The 20080-nt window shown below is 44.3% G+C and overlaps 1 protein-coding gene across 1 annotated transcript; it reads left to right on the top strand.

Annotated features, from left to right (window-relative positions):
- The first annotated feature begins 5831 nt into the window (after positions 1-5831).
- On the top strand, positions 5832-11340 carry LOC8026886 (lysozyme 2). Its single transcript, XM_029980211.4, has 5 exons — positions 5832-6063; positions 6700-6791; positions 8667-8730; positions 10869-10944; positions 11022-11340. The coding sequence occupies exons 1-5, from the start codon at positions 5931-5933 to the stop codon at positions 11137-11139; spliced, it is 483 nt and encodes a 160-aa protein (XP_029836071.4). The 5' UTR covers positions 5832-5930; the 3' UTR covers positions 11140-11340.
- Positions 11341-20080: the final 8740 nt, after the last annotated feature.

Raw genomic sequence — 20080 nt, 5'->3', positions numbered from 1 at the left:
ATGTGGCAAAAGCACCGGAATACTTAGCGTGATGCGTGCAAGTAGGACACGAGAGTGCGAAACAACGCTTGTTTTTTTGCAGTTTCTATTGGTTCCTTCCTCCTCGCCTTATTTTTTTTTTTCTTTTCGAAACGTGTATTACATTATGCCGAAAGAAAGAAAACTGAAATGCGGTACGTGCCAAAACAAGGTGTCCTTCGTCAGAGTTCGGAAACGTTACAGCATCTAATATTTAAGAAAGATGGCCTTTCTGGTGAGGATGCAAGTTCCAGGTATAGTACGCAGGAAAATACTTCTGCGGAGAGCCAGACAGAGAGACCGGAGCAAAGCGAATAACAGGATTCAGGGAGCATCTTGAATCGGAAACGCCACCTGCACTCTCAAAAACGTCTGTAGGTTCACTTTGCAGCAGAACACGGAGACAGCCAATCAGGACGAAAGAAAGAAGGATCGCATGGCGAAGCTCAGAAAACAATTAGATGAAAAGATGCAACGAGGACAATGAACATGAGCTTTCGATTGCCCATTCTCCCAGCCCAAGTCGCAATTTCGACTCAAAACATTCTTTGGGCCTCCTTGTTCGCCATGATTACTCTCCACATGATCTGCTGGGAAGTGGATCCAGAAGCGGTTTTAGGACGCACCTGTCACAGAGAGAGAGTTGCCCCTGGGTGGCAAGAGCTTGGGCAGGTTTACCCAAATTAGTGTCAGACAGAAGCCGATAGATGGGGGCTGTTTGAGACGGCGATAAAGGCTTGCCATGGTTTTTGGATCGACGGTATTCTCTCTCCCGACAAAAACGAAGAAATGACGTCCTCGTGTCTATTAAACGCAGCGCTGTGTTTTATAGATTGTTTCGCGAAGCGCTATACCATCCTTGCGTCTATATGCGCGCATATCCGGGATTGAGTATGCTGCATATTTGCCGTGCCCTCGTTCTGTCCTCTCGTGGCTGGTTTACCCGAGCCCTTCCGCGGTGAAATCGTCCTGGATACGCGCTTACGCTTGAATGATTCGCTAAGACCTACAAAAAGCTTTGAAAGGCGCAGACTCGTATAACGCTGCTCCAGCATCCGAGCCCTTCGATCGCTCCGCGTGGTGTCTTTTCTTTGACGTGGAGACACGCGCATCGGGTAAGTTCAATCATCATCCATCCTCATGCTCCAGGACGGCTACACCCTTTCTTAAATCGAGTGCTGCTAACGCGGGGCGACACAGATATCAACCAAAATGTTTCGGGAGACCAAATGGCGGCAGAACACAATCCAAACGTGCCAACTTTCGCGTTGAGAAACTCTAGCGCGTAAACTTCGTAGAAGCAAAAAACGTAATTAGAACAAAAACTGGACACTTGCCATTGGTTAAGGGGGCGAATGATAAACAAGTTTGGTTGTCGGCTTATGGTGTTTACCAAAAACAGGTAAATATGCGCAATCTTTTTTTTATTTTTATTTTTTTAAGGGAACGAGTCTTTTTTTTTTTTTTTAGTTTCTTCTTTCTTTACTATACACGACCTCACTGAAAGTGATAATGTTTTCCTGTGTGTAATGGGGTCTATTGTGTACTACTTCTTCAAGCCTAAAGTCGTTTCCTAATACGTCCACTTGTTCACTTATTTTTGTACAAAATCGAAAACAACTTTATTATATTAAAATCGAATCGCTACCTTACGGCTAAGAACTATGCGTGAAACATCTCTAAGATGAATCTAATTAATTGCGATAAAATGTCAGAAAGAATAGGTTAGCTTTCTATTTTCGCAAAGTCTGTGTGTGCGTGTTTGTGTGCCGCATGCGTGTAAGTTAATCTTGTTGTCTTAGCAAAAGGAACAAGACGAACATGTACAAAAGTTGGTAGTCAAAATTCAAGAAGCAAGTTCCAGGAAGACCGTTTGGTCATATCTTGAAAGCCAAACTAATACAGAAATAGTCGGTTTTTTTTTTTGGTTTTTTTTTTTTTGGCAGAAGAGTTTTTTTGCAGGATTGTATTGTTTACAAGCATTCAAATACAGTTGTTTCGAAGCCATAAATTTACGGACTTGAACTGAAAACAGCATTACAATTTTCCTTTTCCTAATTATCCAACCGATAACAGCAAAATGAAAGGTTTGGTTTTCACAATATTTGCGAATTTGATCTGACCTTGGGTCATTCCACGAGGCCCAAAAACACGTCCGTCGTTGGAAAGGTCTAAAGATACTTTAAAGTGGTGCGGAGAGGAGAAACTTCGCGTGGAGCAAGCTCGGACACGCTGAAAATCCAATAGGTTTCGCGGAGCATGGCGTTTTAGCATCGGGGCGCAGAGCTCTCGGTTATCTGACAAGGGTCACCGCAAGTACCACGTCTTCTTGCAAAATATATATTTATATTTTTTAGGTGATCGATATTGGCTGAACTCAGTATGTATCCGAACTCCGTCAACTGTATACTCAATAAGACGATGGTGGGTGAAGAACAAGCAACGACGTGGACAACCTGATCTCGGAGCAAATTTTATATGCATAATTATGTTCACGTGCTTGTTTCTTTTAACGCTATGTTTCAGCCTCATTAACGACGGCGGCCTGTCAGGTGTCAACACATTTACGTATTAAAGTATGTATTTGGTCAATTCGATATCCGTGTTAAATGGACTTCGAGATGCTTCGAATGCAACTGAACACGAATGGGGATTATCACGCGGGGGCTGCTTAGTATACATCCTGAGCAGGGATGGGCAAAATACAGGCAAATATATATCGAAATACAAATACAAAATACTTCGTCAAAAATGTATTTAATTACAAATCTAATTACATTTCCAAAAAAGCATTTAAGTACAAGATACAAATACAGCCAAATGTATTTGGTCTCCTCCAAATACTTTTCCAAATACATTCCTCAAAATTTGCGTCAGCGACTTCAGGGCACCGGCAACGGGTTTCTGGGTATCTCATTTTAATTTTGCATCGCACACTCGGGAGTTAGCGTGCGAGGCTCTAGTAACGTACTAAAAATATAATCACAAAAAAAAATGTGATTATATTATATATTAAGGTTGGACGTAATAGGTGAAAAAAGTACAGAGCTTCAAGCAGCTTTTTTTTTTTTCGATTACATATTGGTAAATACCAGCAAAAACCGACACGACCAAGACGCGCAGCACTAGCTAGAGGATTTTTTAGTGTTGCAACTCGCACCTGTTACGAAAATCTGAACGACCCGCGCATTTAGAATGATCCAGGCAAAAATATGGATGGAAATCAGGCTGGAAAGCATCACAAGTTGTCACAGGCACTTATTTAGCCAGTCTGCCTGTGAACGTCGATTTTGTCTCTATTCTTGCCCTGGACTAGCACCGTAATCACAAAGTTACTAAAGGCTTGTGCTTGGTTGAGAGGCACTGCATTCGGCGCATAACGTAGTTTTCTTCCTGCTCTGGACACTGACAATAAATTTGAGGGGTGTATTTTCGCCCACATAATTGTATTTAATTACATTTGTATTTGAAATACCCACGTTTTTGTATTTAAATACGCACGTCAAATACATTATCCAATTTGTAATTAAATACAAATGCAAAATACACAAAGTATCTAAAATACGTATTTTAAATACTTGTATTTGAAATACTGCCCATCCCTGATCCTGAGGCACATACGAAGCTCCCGTCGAAAGCGTAAATAAAACCTTCATAGACTCGAGGTCAAAATTTTGCTTTTGTTTTAAATGTGAGACAGTTTAGTACAGCCAAAAACACACAGAGGGAACCAAATATTTCTGAATGAGCAACAAAAAAAAAAGTGCAAGAGATTGTCCACTGAACACTAGCTTCAAATATAGCCTGCTGTTCTTGTTCGCTCAATAACGTCCAATATAATAAAACACAGAAGAAAAGAACTGCCTTGATACTTTTTCGGCGTTCGTTCCGGGAATAAAGAAACACTACATTTTCGCTCGCTTATTTGTCAACATGGAAGACGCCGAAGACTCGTACTTGGAAAAATGGATTGTTCTTCGAACTTGTCTGAGGACTCTGGAAATATTCGTGCAAATTCCCTCTGTTCTGTATCCGTGCTCTGTGTACTTTGCCATGCTAGGGTGCCTTCATGTGCGCTTCGCATAGGGTGATGCCAACTGCCTGCTTCCCTTTCCCACACCCTCGTCCACCGCCATTTTGTTCCTCATTTTTTCCCCGTGCGCCGGAAAGTGGCCTTTGTGTCCATCGGTCCTCGCATCCGAAGGGGGAAATGCTAATCCTCCCTCCGTGGGTTCCACAACGCTGCTCCGAACTTGTGACATAAGGTGTTTGTTTCCGGGAGGGTTATAAGCTCACGGATTATCGCCGAGGACCAAAATGGCTGCTGGTTTGTCGGCGAGTGGTATTACTAAGGGTGGCATCACCCTAGCAAAGCGCACATAAAGGCTCCCTATGCCATGCTATCTCCATAGTCCGATGGTATGGCGGTAACAACCGCTTCAAGGCTTCGAATGACCTCCGGATTGTCCTCGCCCGATAGAGTCAAGTTGATCGAGTCTAGATCGACCTCAAATTACCGCTCCCGTGCCAGACCGGCTGTTCGTTTAACCATTCTGCAACTCGTTCTATCTGCCCTTTCATCTATTACTCCGATTGCAGAGACGTCTTTCGTTTTGCGCCGGTTTTCGCTCCGAGCAATGGGGCTAGGGTTATTCCCAAGGAAGACGACGCGAGAACAACCATCTTTAGGGCATAACCCTGACGGCTGCTTCCCTGACACCGGGGCAACCTTAACCTTCGCCGACGGCGCTTGGCACACTGCGTGCATCGCGTGTCCTTGGAGGAATAGACTGGTACTCCTCGGCAATCAGAACGTGCCTCGCAATCCCAACGAATCATCCGTTGCGAAAGAGACGCTGCAGGGCCAAAGACGCAGGCGCGCCTCACGCTGCTCGATTGTGTCAAACCTTGTGGGCAAACATCGCGTGTTGCCACCATGGCTTTAAACAAACGGGGCCCGGGTGCTATGACCGACCGCGGTGCATCCGAAGCGACGACATGCCGCTTCGTGGAAGATGTGTACAGGACGGCTCTGCGACACGTCACTACAAAGGTGGGCTGGCTGATGCACGGGCGATTATTGACGAGCTTGCTTGTGTTTGGTGAGGAGGGGGCCGGATCTCAGCCGTTGACTGGACGTTTAAATAGCGAGGCGGTGACGACGCTTCAAAGCATTTGATCAGACGGGGACTTACCGTCCTTGGGCTTGATGATTCGTCAGGTGGGTGGACCACTGTTCGACGATCAAGCGTGATATATATATATATATATATATATATATATATATATATATATATATATATATATATATATATATATATATATATATATATATATAAATGTGTGTGTATGTGATGAACTCCCACGTGACCATAACAACGCATGTAGGTGACGTCTTATCTTTGTCTCTTGAAAACATGTAATTATTGCCGCATTACTGGTCTTTCTACCCGCACTGCTAGCTTCGGATCATAGACAGGATGACAAGAAAACAGCCACTGACCACAGACACTGTTAAGCATGCAAGACGTCGTTGTAGCAGATTTGTAGGCCGTATATTTTGAACCGCTAAGTGATTTGGCGAGGCTGTGATCAGCGTTCCGTTATCTTCGAACTAAGAAGGAAGTCTCATCTAGAACCGCGAGCAGGTCGTAATACTGATCAGTGCCCGTGCGCTTGGGACGGATTTCTAATGAGGCGCGGTTGTAGAGCGATCTGTATGTCGTCAAGCGGTTTGGGGTCAGACGTCTGTCCTGCGGCGTCGATTGAAACATCAGACACGTATATAGCTTTTGGTCCGTATGCGAACGGGTTCATTAGTAAACACGAACAATCACCGGCCAGTTGTGTCACCTGTCGTGCGCTCCAGTTATAAAGAGAACAGTGCATCCGATTCGTTGCAGTGGTCCGAGATGATCGTCTACCTGTTACTCAGCGTGTCCTGCGTGCTTCTGCCCTGCTCCTGGGGCAAAGTTTTCGACAAATGCGAGCTGGCACGAGAGCTCGTGCAGGTTCATGGGATCCCCAAGGAGCAGGTTGGAAACTGTAAGCGCATCATCACGGTCCTCATTTTACCGTTTGCCATCGCCAACTAAATCAACCACGCACAGTAAATGCGCCGCGATCGTGCGTTTTTTTTTTTTTTTTCGCGGCCGCCGAATGTTTTGTTGACCTTTTCGCCGAGTGTCTATATATAGGGAGTATTCACTGGACGTCCATATTTGTGGGTGCTGTCTAGAGCGCACGCTCAGAACGAGCCCACATTAATAGGCTGCTAAGACCGGAAATCCTAATGGTGTGGAATGCACGTTGCAAAAGAACTGTGGAAGCTCGCCATCAGCACGCGCTCAGCATTCGCGCACACAGCTATGGCCGCCAGTGAATACTCCTTATAGCCCCAAAACGGAGCTGCCATGCGGTACAATCGTGAGCATGGGGCACGTCCAGTGATCCGTTTTTTAAACCGACGAAACCACTGCGCGTGCTCAGTGCATGCGCTCGCACCGTTTGCCACGGTCCAATAGATGTTGAAGGTTCTAAACGTTTGCTTCGTGTGCATCGCTATTCGGCACTAGAGCTCACATAATTTTCGAACGGAACTGTAGTTGTTGTTGTTGTTGTTTTCTTATTGTAATGTTTTACCTATGCTGCATTTTTCCTGATTGGGTGATGATGGCGCAGGGGTGTGCATCGCCGAGTATGAAAGCCGATTCAACAGCAGCGCCGTCGGAAGGATGAACTGGGATGGCAGCGCCGACCACGGCCTTTTTCAGGTTACTCAAGATTTAAGACGGCTCCTTGGTTGTCTGCTTAGTTTTTCAGCAAACACCTATTTGTCATACGCTTTCCCATAGGACAGTGTCAAAGTGGCATCATTTTACCGTCCAGCGCAAGCTTCGTTTTCCACCTTCATCACCAACATTTATTCATCTCTCCATATTCACGACATCTTCACAATGCTATGTATACGCAGCGCCGTGGCTTCCTCGGTGTGGGCCACTGGCCTTTCTGCGGCGTCACGGCTGTCCTGAGCCGAATTAAATGCTAATACTTTTCGCGGGACTGTCCCCGTATTGAAGGCTTCTTATGCCCCCGTCCCGGCAAAATATTCAAAAAATATTTAAGATGTCCCGCATTTCACGCTGTCGTAAAATTCGCAATTTAACTCATAGCGCTGCCGAACAACGGGGCACGGGGAAGCGTGGAGGTCGCAGGTAATAGTGTGAATCCCAATGGTACGCCATTTTTTATCCTAGCATTGCGGGAAGCGATCGTCGTTCCTCCAGGAGCACTGACGCGCATGCGCCGTTGTGCCTTTCACCTTGGTGCATAAGTACTGCCAGAGAAAATTGATAACCAAAAGCTGAAAAATAAATTATTATTTTCAAATGAAACTGTGTTAATGCAAAAACAATTGCTGAGATTTTTTTTTTTTTTTTTTGTGAAGACGGAAAAAGCTTGCAACTTACAACTGTCAAAAAAAAACGAAATCATAGGGTTCTAAATTTGTGTGAGAGCATGTTGGTAAAAGTAAGCGACGACAGAAAACAATAAGCCGAAAAAGATTTACTGTTTCTTCTTTTGGTTTGATGCATTGAGTTCTGCTGCAGTCAATGTTGAGGTTTTCATCTTAGACACATTTAATAACATATTTGGCATAAAAACTTAAAAGAATATATATCACTGGGAGTGCAAATTATTCGAACTTATTTGCCGCGATTCAGATTGCAGGTGTATATAATATGCTTTCGGACAACACAGAATATGAAATGTGTTAGCAGAGCTACATTACGTGGTGTGCGCGTGTTTATAAATTTTCTCTAATATTTTTTTTCCTCAGTAGCGATAATACCGTCGAACCCACTTTTCTCCCTCCCCCCCCCCCCCTCCCTATCCCCCCTGGTCAGCGTGTCCCGCATTTCGCTAGCAGGAAGTTGGTCACCCTAGCTCGACCGTTATGTTCCGCTTGAGCTGGACGCTCCTCTTCAACGCGCCGCCGTGAATAATGATGATCCCGGAACAAACGCAAGGGCAACCACCACGATTAACTGAAGTCGGTGTTAGGTTCAGAGTTCAGGGGAAGCTGCTCCCACCTCTTTCCACTTTAGCAGAACTAACGCTGGAGAGGAAGTGACCTCCTCTCCAGCGTTAGCTCTGCTAAAGTGGAAAGAGGTGCGAGGAGGCTCCTCTCATCTCTTAGCCGGTGCCCAAACCACTGTACTTGCGAGTCCTAAACGATCCACACGGTTTTGTTATGTGCGTTTTTCCGCAGCACACCCACGCGATCCGCACGGTATCCGCGGCACGTGGACAAACTGCGTCGCTTGGTCTTGCACCCGACCGAAGCGACGACAGCCTTTGGACGGCTTCTGTCTCCTAATTGGCGGAACTAGGGTGCCTTCAAAGTGTAACTTTTTCCAAAGAAAGTGCGGATAATTAGATTGCCGTAACGATTCCGCATATTCCACGGCATTCTTAGCTCCAAAAGTTAAACGATTTTTTTATGGGAATCTAAGAGGGGGGGGGGGGGGGAAAGGGGGGGTGCACAAATATTGTGAAAGTACTATACCGACAGTAAGATTGACAACGTTGGTCGTACAGTGTCTGACTCTAAATGATTTATTTTGTATTTGCTTTCCTCTTCTTAGATTAATGACAGATACTGGTGCAGCCCACCTGGACCCAAGAATGAATGCCAGATCGATTGTTCGGGTAATCTACGATTCTGTGGCATTTTTTCTGACAGCGTGATTATTCGATGTGCTTGATGTACGCCCAGTTAGTTTTAAAACTAACTATATGTATTAAGCGCACTAAGCGTCGCATATTTAGTCAGCGAGAGATCGCTCCGCACTTCAGAGGTATGACGACACTGGTTCACGCTTAGATAATCACATAATCCGGCCCAGAGCGACTGCTAGCCTGAGGTCCTTTAACATGCATTACGCATTAGTGATTACGCAACCGCACGCTGATACGACGCTCATCCAAATAGAAACTAACCGGGCATGGACCGAACCCAGGAATCACCAGAAATACCAGAATACACACCAACACCCGCTAAACAAAACAATCGTTTGTTTACGTGTTTTTCTTTTTTTATTGAAAAGTGGGCAAACAGTAAACGTGCTTGCCGAATTTGATCGTTTCTAAACTCCGCTTCATTTTCAGTCTGACCGCAGCCCATGCTATGGTCTGATCTAGCCAATCAAGGTGGGCCAAAAGTGCACCGTTCTGACGCTCGTTGTCTTTCTGGGTGTACTATCACCGAAAACAACGAGTCGCTCAGTGCCCAGTGCGTCGAGCCACATTTTAAGCCGAGCTTTGTTTTTTGTGAGCACCGATATGAAATAATAGTGTTGTGCGAGTATTCGAATTTCCGAATAGTAGTGTCGAGTAATGCGCTATTCAATATTCGTTTCGAGATGAACCGCGATATTCGTGCTTTTCAAAGTGTTCATCGCGGCGGGTTAGCCCCGTTGAGTGCGCTTCTGGCCGAGCACTTGCGCACTGCGGAGAAGCAATACCCGCAAAGCTCGCGGACTTCGTGGGTATTGCTTCCCCGCAGCCCACAAATGCTCGGCGAGAAGCGCACTCAAAGGGGCTAACCCGCCACGATTATGCAAAAGTACAGGGTGTCACAAAAATTATATTTACACGTTGTTGTTTTTTTTTACCGCAAAAATAAACTAGGCATCGCCGAACGCTCATTCTCCGCCCACTGTAGTGCTAAAGGTCACAACTAGATGCCGAAGTTTTAGCCCGATCCGATACCTTATTTAAAAGTTGAAAGTGATTTTCTGAAAATGTCAATGGGAAAATGGAGCCCATTTTTGCCCGTTTTCGGGTTCTGGTGCCCATAGAGCCCCATGTATTCGAAAACTCCGTCGGCCGCCATTTTCCCATTGAAATTTTCAGGAAATCATTTATAACTTTGGTTAAAGCATCGGATCGGGCTGAAACTTTGGCATCTGGTTGTGACCTCTAGCGCTACCTTTGGGCTGAGAATGAGCGTTCGGCGATGCCTAGTTTATTTTTGCAAAAAAATAAAAAAAAAACGTGTAATTTTTTTTATTTTTTTTTGTGACACCTTGTATGTTAGGCAGCGATGTCTTGACAGCCCGCGTTCATCATTTGTATTTGTTGTTGTTGTGTTGTTGTTGTTATTGTTTTTGTCAAATTTGAAATAGAAGAAAGAATATTTGCATAGAGCAAAGAGGTTTATAAATCCCCTCAATCAGGATAGCTGCGACCAATCTGTCGTTTACTTGCCACAGCTCAAAATTATAGATATATTCAATTTAACTGTGCTTAGAAGTGGACGAGTGGAAGGTTGGAAGCAACCTTCATGAGTTCAGCTGAATTTCCGTGTAAGCACGGTGCTCGGTAGTGAAAGACTCGGAGAAGCTTTTTCTCATTCGATTCGAAACTATTCGGCCAAAAACACTATTCATTTCGAATTAGCTTCAAACTCAAAAATCCACTATTCGCACGTGCCTATCGAAAAACGAAAGGCGCTCACGGATGCACCTCCCTTTCCCTTTTCATGGCGGCGTTAAAATGACGCTTTTGTATTGAGGTGCGTAGTGACGTTATTTCATTCTGGTCGTTCGGGGAAGGCGGCTATGACGTCACGCCGATGCGCGTGCGTAGGCGCTTCACTTGATGCGAATCTGGTTTCCGCGCATGCGCCGTACCCACACCCGGTGTGGGCGAGCGCACACTCGTTTGTAAACGGCGTATCGAAACCAGTGTACGTTAGGGAAATGGTCACGGGCACGCAGAGTATGGCGTGTAGACTGGATCCTGGGGAAACTGATTTCGTTTTTGTCGTTTTCATCCCCGTACAGATCTGGAAGATGACGACCTCACGGATGACATCGAGTGCGTTCGGCTGATCTATGAGAGGCACGGATTCCGGGCATGGTGAGTTGCTCGTGTGCACACCGATGCATTCTTGTGTTTATCCTTTTCCTTTTGTTCCTTTTGTCTGTTCAATACAGGGCCGTCTGGGGGTCTGTCTGCCGGAACATCAACTACAGCACCTATTTATCGGACTGCGGCTACGTTCAACCGAGATCTTCGTACTTCTACACTTACTTCAATCCGCTAAAGAAATGAAGAGCGCTTCGTAGCATTCGCATCTCTTCTACTGTTCGATATCACCATTTCTCGTGCGCACTTTGTAATTATACGCATTTGTTTTCAGTTATAAAGTTCATGCCATGGCTACCGGACACGGCTGGGCTTGAGACATTCTCTGCCACGCGTTTGCGATCTGTTCGGTGTATTGTGCACCAATAAACACGTTCAAGTTCACGACTGTGCTGGGAGTTTAAAGTCAGTTCATTCACATCCAGACGCGCATACTGGCTCAATGAGCGTCAAAGTAACACCAATGTGGACAACTCAGAGTTGCTCACTGATTCTTAGGTGAGTACATCGAAGTCAATCCGGGGAAGGAGGGAGATTAATCATTAAGGTGAAGCCAACCTTTGGGATGGAACCTATGAACACCGATGATAATAACACCTATGTGTATAACTGAACATTTACTTATTTGGGTGACAGGGAACACCGCAGAGAAGCTGAAACTCCTCGAAAGGGAATAGTTTAGGCTGAAACACATGTGCGAAACACCACCCGAAAAGCGGACGAAAATCAGAACATCCGTAATTTGTTTGTTTCACGCTGTTTTCAAGAAACGGGCGTATATTTGCTGCCCTCAAACTGCGGATATGGTTATTTAAGTAACTTGATAGGGTGGATGCTTGGGCGAGTTGGGGAACCATATTCTACGGTGACAGCGCACAGAAACAATCACACACCAGATATTCAGAAAGAAACAATCACACACCAGATATTCGCGCGTGAGGCTTGTCTTTCTGAATATCTGGTGTGTGATTGTTTCTCTGCGCTGTCACCGTAGAATATGGTTATTTAAGAGCATTGCCACGATTTCCGTACCGCAAATACCCTCGTGTAATTCATTTCTTAAAAAAAAAAAAAAATTATTTTAATTTTTGGGCTTTTTTTTTTTAGTTGCAGTTTTTTATTACACAGTTGACCACTTTAGGAAGGCCACAAGCGATCTCAGTGTTCTTTCGAGAAGCCATCCACGGTATGCCACTTCGCACCAATATTGTGCAGATCGGATGGACTTTCTGGAGGCTTAGCGTAGGCGACCAGTTTAATCTTATACGAAATTGCAAGAGGCGGTTTTAAAACTTAACTTGGTAACTTACCTTGGTGCTTCGTGTTTATGTAAAGGGGGCAATTTAAAATGGGGTAAAATTTATTTTATTTCGGGTTAAAAAATATCTTTTATTGTGCTTCGTACCTGTTGCTCTGGGTGTGTTATTCTGGCTGGAAGCGGTATTCACACGAAGGAGAAATTCCAGGGATTTCTCACCAATGCGTGTTATCACGCGACAAAAACGTCAGGTCTTTGGCGACAGATCAGTTTTCAATCATATTTTGTTGTTAAATTATTTGGTGTTGAATATATAACACGAGAAATTCGTCTGTGGTGGTGCCAAGTGTGGAAAGCGCTAATTTTACGCCTCTAGATACCGGTTATCTATACCATTCATTGTAGTTTTAGTATAGCATTTATAGAAGCAAACGCAAGCGCTGTGTGTTTGTGTTAGCGTTGCGTGATCCACGTCGCGCATGCGCGTCGTCGCCATGCACCAATCCAAAACCGCAGCTTGGACTCCGCGCACGCGCACTGCGGAACACGTAACGCTAACGCAAACGCGCAGTGTTTGCGTTCGATCGAAAACGCAATACTAAAACCCACTATTTATTTACAATGTTTACAGAAGACTTTTACCAAATCGTCCTTATTAGGGACATCTTAGCAAACCGTTGCCGTGCTAGTGACCGCGGGGGCGCGCGCTTAAAAGCATGCTTCAAAGGCTTCTCTAGTGCGGTACGTGGAGCACGGCAACTGTTTGCTAAAGTCCTATTGAGTCCTGCTATTGAGTCCTACGGTAATATACCGCACAGCAACGACCTAGTCGAAGGTTTCTGTAAACATTGTATCGAAACAAACACACACACACAGCTACAAAAAAGGATATTTCATCATCTAAATACATGACATAGTTATTTATTTGTATTCAAATACTGCAGCCCCGATGGACCTATTGCAGGAGTGGAAGAAATAATCGTACAAAACAAAAAAGAAAGAAGAAACAGTAATGAATGCAATACATGATCAATAGTTATCAATGGCTGACAAAAAATCACGCCATGGTAAAAAACGGACATTAACGGGGCAACGAATTCCAAAGTTCATTGATACGAGGAGAAAAAAGAATTAATTAAACAAACCTGTACGTGGATGAAAAGTTGAAATATTTAAGTAGTGGTTGCTTCTTGAGGAAGACGTGTTTGCAAAATTTATGCACATATACTTAATGGCGCGAAACGTGATGAGTTAACAAGACTGTTCACTTTTAGGCACTCGGTGCCACGACGTGCGGAAAGTGAGGTAAGGTTTAAAGCAGAAAGATTCTAAGGTGAAACGTCTGTCATATCGGGGGCAGATAAAACGTACGGCTTTCTTAGGGATAGCTTCAACCTTGTTAATATCAGATTTATTGTGAGAGTTCCAAATGGCGCAGCCGTATTCAAGGATCGGTCGGATCGAACATCTGGATAAAACACACACACACAAAAAAAAGAAAAAAACAAACTAAATCCACCCTTTTCCGGAACAAACCAACAGGACCGTGGGCAAAAACCTCGAATATCAAAACACCGAAACAAACACAAAAAAATGACACAAAAATAGATAGACGGCTAGGGCTAACAAAGGAACATGCCGAAATTTAGGTTGGAGGGTGACCTCGCACCAAATAAAAAAAAATCTATCAGATTTGTAGAAATATTCTAAACTATGCATCTAAACTAAGGGACGGAATATTTACTGCATTACCATGATTAATAATAGTGAGAATCTCTTTTACTAACCTCACACAATTATTGCACTCAATAGCATGTTTTAATAATTCTGAGTAGGGGTCATTGTTCGTAACGCAACGTTTGTGTTCGGTTATTTAATCGGTCATTGAGGCAACGCTTGGTTTACCCAATGTAACAGAGGCCACACTCAAAGGGAATTAGGTATACTACACCCGACACACAATTGACAACCTTTTCTCTGTGTTGTTTTGTACATGAAGTCTTCGCGGAAACAAACGGCGCCGTCAATCTGTTTAGCCTAAAATCATTCTAAAACACGTACGGATGGATGGATAGATGATATTGGCTATGCCCTTTGTAACGGGCGGTGGCTTGCGCACTTAAACGCCCAATTTCTGTCCTTTTATATCCCTGTAACTGTCACCGGGCCGGGGGAAAGAACCACCGCGCTGCCCATTGGGGAATCGGGCAAATACAAAATAAAAAGGAAAAAGGAAAACGCACGCCCGCCTTCTCCCCACGGGAGGGAGTCCCAATTTTCCTTTGTCCTCCCTGTGTCTAGTTGTGCTAGTTGCTTTTACCAATTTAAGTTTTCCCTAGTCTCCTTCCCCCAATGCTGCAACCTTCGTTACCTCACCAGGGGTTTATCCAGAATTTTGAACCTGGGGGGCGGTCACAATTTTCTTTTTTGGGGGGAGGCTGTAAGGGGAGTGGGGGAGGGGGATGTAGCCTTGTATGTGCTTTGCACAAAAAATTCTGGCCGGAGGGGTGTGGGGGGGGGGGGGGGGGGGGGTTCTTGTATGAATCACTGCCTCAACCCTTTTATAATCCACCCTTATATCTTCTCCACCAAAACCCGGCCCCCTCTACGTCTGTTCTCCCCTCGAAGAGGGTAGGTTTAAGCTTCTTGCACCTCAAAACCAGGTGCTCCAAAGTTTCGCTCTCCATTCCACATATGCAACAAACAGTATCTAGATCTTCGAATGTTTCCCTATAAATCTTCGTTCTTAGTACCCCAGTCCTGGCCTTAAACAGTAAAGAGCTCCCCCGAGAATTATCCAACACAGTTTCTTTTCTTATTTCCTGCTTTTCTAACCTATACATATAGTTAAAGCTGATTTCTGCTGCATACTTCTTTTTCACATCTGTTCCTCTCCGCACTCTTTTTTCTACTGATTTCATTTCACTGCCCGCCTGTAAAACTTTGTTTCCGAGCTTTCGAGTTTGTTTCGTCCAATTTGTGTTCAAGCTTTTCGTGTACAGGAACTTATATACCTTAGCTGCTCACCTCATATGCTCCATATCAGTTAACCTTTGGTCAAACTTTACTTGTTGCCTCTCTGCTCTCAAAGAATGCCCAACCCATACAACCTTGTATCCCTTCATTTGGTGTGTTACCATGTGCCCCTAAAGCTACCCTGCCTACACTCCTTTGCTTTACCTAAGCTTGACTGCACTTCGGATTTCATACACAAGACTGCATAACCGAAAGTCAACCCTGGTACCATTACTCCTTTCCATACCCCCTCACAACTTCGTATTTATTAAAGTTCCACTGTGCTTTCTGTTTCATAATAGCCGAATTTCTTTTCCCCTTCTTTATTGGGATATCTTCATGTTCATTCAGATATTTTCTTCCCTCATTTAACCATAAACTTAGATATTTGTACTTTTCTACATGTTCTACCACAGTGTCTTGTATCTCCAGAGATTCCCCCTTCTCGTCGTTATAGACAAGTATCACAGACCTGTCCAAACTGAAGTTTAGGACTAAAGTGTCCCTTTCCCCGCCACAAATTATAATTAGTCCCTGCATTGTCTCTCGACTCTTTGCTACAAGTACAATGTCATCTGCAAACATCTGCCCTGGTAATACTTGATTTACTTTTTTCCCTCCCTCCGTGTAAGTCAGATCAAATCCTAAATTCCATTGCTTTAATATATTTTCATTTCACCAAGGCATATCATAAAGAGCATGGGAGACAATGGGCAGCCCTGTGTCCTCTTTTCATCGCTGCTGGTTTTGTGGTTTCGCCTTCTCAAGTTATAACTGTACCCTCTTATCCGCATGTATATGTTCTAAAAACTTCCTGAACTTTTCATTTCGTTCATATCTTTTCACTTGGTCCCAGAGTTTTGTCTGATTCCCATTGTCGTGTGCTCCTTTGATGTCCAAAAATGCTAGCCGCAACGACCTTTGCGTTGTCGTTGCTATCTCTATGCACTGCGTGATTACGAATAAGTTATCCTCCAGCCTTCTACCTCTTCTGAAACCATTTTGGAGCTCTCCTAGTATCTGCTTGCCCTCTGCCCATTCTTCCTTTTACAATCTGCACAGCTATTTGGCAGATTAATGATGTTACAGTGATTGTTCAGTACGACGTGATACTGTATTTGTCTCCCTTGCCTTTATATAATAGTCTCATCCGGCTTTGTTTCCAATCATTGGGTACATCCAAGTTTGCTTATTTTCCTAACATTTGAATCTGTTTCATTGGTATGTCATCTGGGCCTGTTGCAGTTCCAGCCGGGACCTTACTTTCTGTCTTATTCCGTTCCCCTGTGGTCATCTCAGCTGTTTCACTATACTCCTCTTCGTGTGCTATGCTGTTGTTACCGTCCCCTGAAGTCTGATTTGGCTGCAGTTCCGAAGAAGCTGCTTCTATCGTACATCTAATGTATTCTCGTGCCTCTTCCTCTTCTACCCTTGTCCCACTGTGTGGTCAGTGTCTGTTGACATCCCTCTCTTCTTTTCCCCTGTGATTTAAAATGTTCCCAGAACCTTTTTGCAGCGTTCCTATCATTCCAATTTATCTTGATCACCCATTGCACTCCTGCCTTCCCAATTTTGGCCTGGATTAATGCTAAAGCCCTCCTCTTTCTTTCCTGAAAGTCCCCCCATCTAGATGCTACTTCTGCTGGTGCGGCCCCCCTTTTCTTTGTCTATCTGTGTTCTCTAGATGTCTCTATTGGCGTCGCATTATGGCTGCCTTAAGTTCTTTATCCCATCAACTCTTCGGTCCATGTTTTAGTCTTCGTGCTCCTTGCTTAATTTGGTATTTGTCCAATTCCCCCTTGAAAATACTAACCAAATCCTCGTACGTCCATTTTTTTTTTTTTTTTCTGGTTGCTTGGATATATTCTCAATTCGCTTACATGCTTCTTGCATTTGCACATCACCTAAATTAGTGACATCCTTTCGATTTTGAGTGAGTATTTCTGCTTTTAGTGTACCAAAATGTAATCTTATTATCCTAAGCTCTTCGTGGCCTCCTCATCTATTTCCATACGTCCTAATTTGTTGAATAGCTTCCGAGAATTAAAAAGTAGTCAATTGTTGAGTGCGAGTTGTTTCTTTCCCACGTTATTTTTCCATCACATTTTACCTTAGCGTTAACTAGTACCAGTTCAAGGGTTTGACAAAACTCGTCTCACATCCTCCCTGTTGTATCTGTATACCCATCAAAGTCTTCGAAGTGAGCATTCATGTCCCCTAAGATACTTATTCCCCTTTTTGTGCCAAATTCTCTCATGTCCCCTTATATACACATTAGGTGCTGTGTATTTTCGTCCCTTGCATCGTTCCCGGTTTTCAGATACACAAAACCCAATAGTGTGTCCATTACCCCATTATTGCCTTTAACCCGCAAGTGTTCCCTGCAGCTTTCCCGTACCCTCTCCCAGTCATGTACCCCTTAATTTTACCAAGACCCCCATCCCCCTTCCCCCTTTTCCGTTCCCCGTTACTCCGGTTGCATCCCATGCGTCCACTGTGCATCCACTATGCCGAGAACGGTTGCCAACTGATTTAAGACTGTCGAAGATGCGATGGAAAAAAGGAAGAACTACGTGTTTGGTGGGTTCGGAAGCCCCCTGACTTGCTTCGTTTTGAAGGAAACAAGGTACAATAACTGTTTGAAAACATAATCTTCCGGAGATCCAGCCGCACCAAAACGGTCGAAAATGCTTTGTAGCAAGAACTTAATAGAATGCAAACATCATTTCTTCAGAGCACTCTTCACGAGGTTTTGGACAGTGACAGGCTTCACATTTTTTTTTTTCAATAACAGCTATTAAAAGATAGGAATCGTTTTAATGTAGTTTTGCCATACTGCCAACATAAACTAGACGGAGTTTTCAACTGAATCTCTAAATACTGCAGGTGATTGTTTTTCGGCCTTTACTCCGAAAACTGTAGCTTTGGAGCACTTTCATACACGAAGCTCTGGAGCACTCATACACGAAGAACAATTTTGAGAAAATTTATTGACATTTGCCAGGTGTTGCACCACTCGCAGAAGCTGGCAAAGGAATTTATCAGAAGAATATGATCCCGAGATGGAGTTAATCGTGTGATACAAAGCGCAGTGGTCTGCGTATAGCCAGCCGGCAATGGCCAGGCGGCGCCCCGAGAGTGCTGCATTCAGCGCCACAAGCGGAGGCGTGTCTGTTAATGGGGCGGCCACTCTGCCCGTCGGGCCGTGGCGAGCGGCGGCGACCTCGATTCCAGCAGTCCTCGTGTGCACGTGCGCACCATGTCCCTGGTTCCTTTATGCGGTTTTACCATCGAGAACCTTGATCGGTCGAAATGTTTAGAGCATATTCTAGAACTGTCATCTGTACAGGCGGTGGAGAAAAAGCTCACCGGAGAAAAGCTCACCGGAGAAAAGGTCACCGGAGATAAGCTCACCGGAGAAAAGCTCACCGCAAAACCGGTAGATGCGGTGAAAAGCTCACCAGCCTTTGAGCGGATGCGGAAAAAAGCTCATCGATTTTTTTTTCTTTTATCTTAGCGGATTTTGCGTTAAACGTGGCAATTTAACACAATTCGCAACCGTCACTTCATTATAAATATGTCCTCGTTTTTGTAATATTCTTGAAGCTCATTGGGCATATTTACTAATTCTTAAGAAATTAGTAATCACCCATTCTGTATAATATGAAGCCGCAAGTATAAAATCAGAACATCGTACACCGGTAAAAAAAAGACAACAATCTAGAGACAACTGACAGTGCGCCGTCCCTCGCTCTGTCAAATAAAGAGGTTTGTTCTTTGCGAGCTAATATGAATAGCGGTGTGTAAACCGTTTCAGCTCCAAATAGTGTGTTGTGCCTAATAGATAAGTAGGTGTTTGTTGATGTAATCAGTGTCGGCTACGATGTTTTCTTTCTGTTAATTTCACTAACAAAACTTCAGTTGCGAGAACAGCTTCGTCCTGTCGTGTTTGTTGTCTTCACACCGTCGTCGTCGTTTGAGCGGTTTTCATCATGTATAACGTTTACCAACTCGCCCTATTCACTACCTTACAGAAGACTACTTCTTATATAGGTCACGAGCAGCGGCGTAGACTTTCCATTTTCCCGGGAGGGAGGGGGGCACGTTAACAGCGTCTTAATAAGGATCATGGCCCGGACCCGGCTCCGCACCCCCCCCCCCCCCCGTAGTCTACGCCTATGGTCACGAGTAACAACGGTGCCAGTGTGCAGCTCTGAAGGTCATAGGTGGCTCACCGTAGAAGGGCACTATCGTTAAAAGGCAACATGTGGAAACGCCAGCACGAACGGCTAGAATACGTGCATATCCGTGGAAGCAAGAAGCCTCGATATCCTACTGACTGTTTTATCCTGTTTTCAAATGTTAACAAAAGCTTCAAAGGGAATTTCAGGCACCGCGATGTTGCACATGCACTTTCGGATTTTCGGCATGTACAGTTTTGATTTTTAGGAATTAGGCAGACATTATTAAGTTTTCGAACTTTTTCCTGTTCTTCAAGTTCATAAAGTTTTCAGTCGGGCTTTCGTTGCCACAGAAAACACTCGCCCACAATTATTAATTTGGGAGCAATATACCTAATAAGCTTAACACATATTACAAAAAAGGACAGTTTCTTTTTTACAAAGCCGACGAATTTTAATGATAATAAATTTTATACATGTTACGCATGATCCAACAGCCTCTATATAAAAAGAAGCAAAAAAAGAAATTGGTGAGCTTTTCTCCGCATACGCTCGATGGCCGGTGACCTTTTCTCCGCATCCGCCAGTGTTGCGGTGAGCTTTTCTCCGGTGAGCTTATCTCCTGTGAGTTTTTCTCCGGTGAGCTTTTCACCGGTGAGCTTTTCTCCGGGAT

Source organism: Ixodes scapularis, unplaced genomic scaffold (assembly GCF_016920785.2).
Source record: "Ixodes scapularis isolate PalLabHiFi unplaced genomic scaffold, ASM1692078v2 PGA_scaffold9__187_contigs__length_104089568, whole genome shotgun sequence".
Taxonomy (NCBI): Eukaryota; Metazoa; Arthropoda; class Arachnida; order Ixodida; family Ixodidae; genus Ixodes; species Ixodes scapularis.
This window is presented reverse-complemented; position numbering and strand designations above follow the sequence as displayed.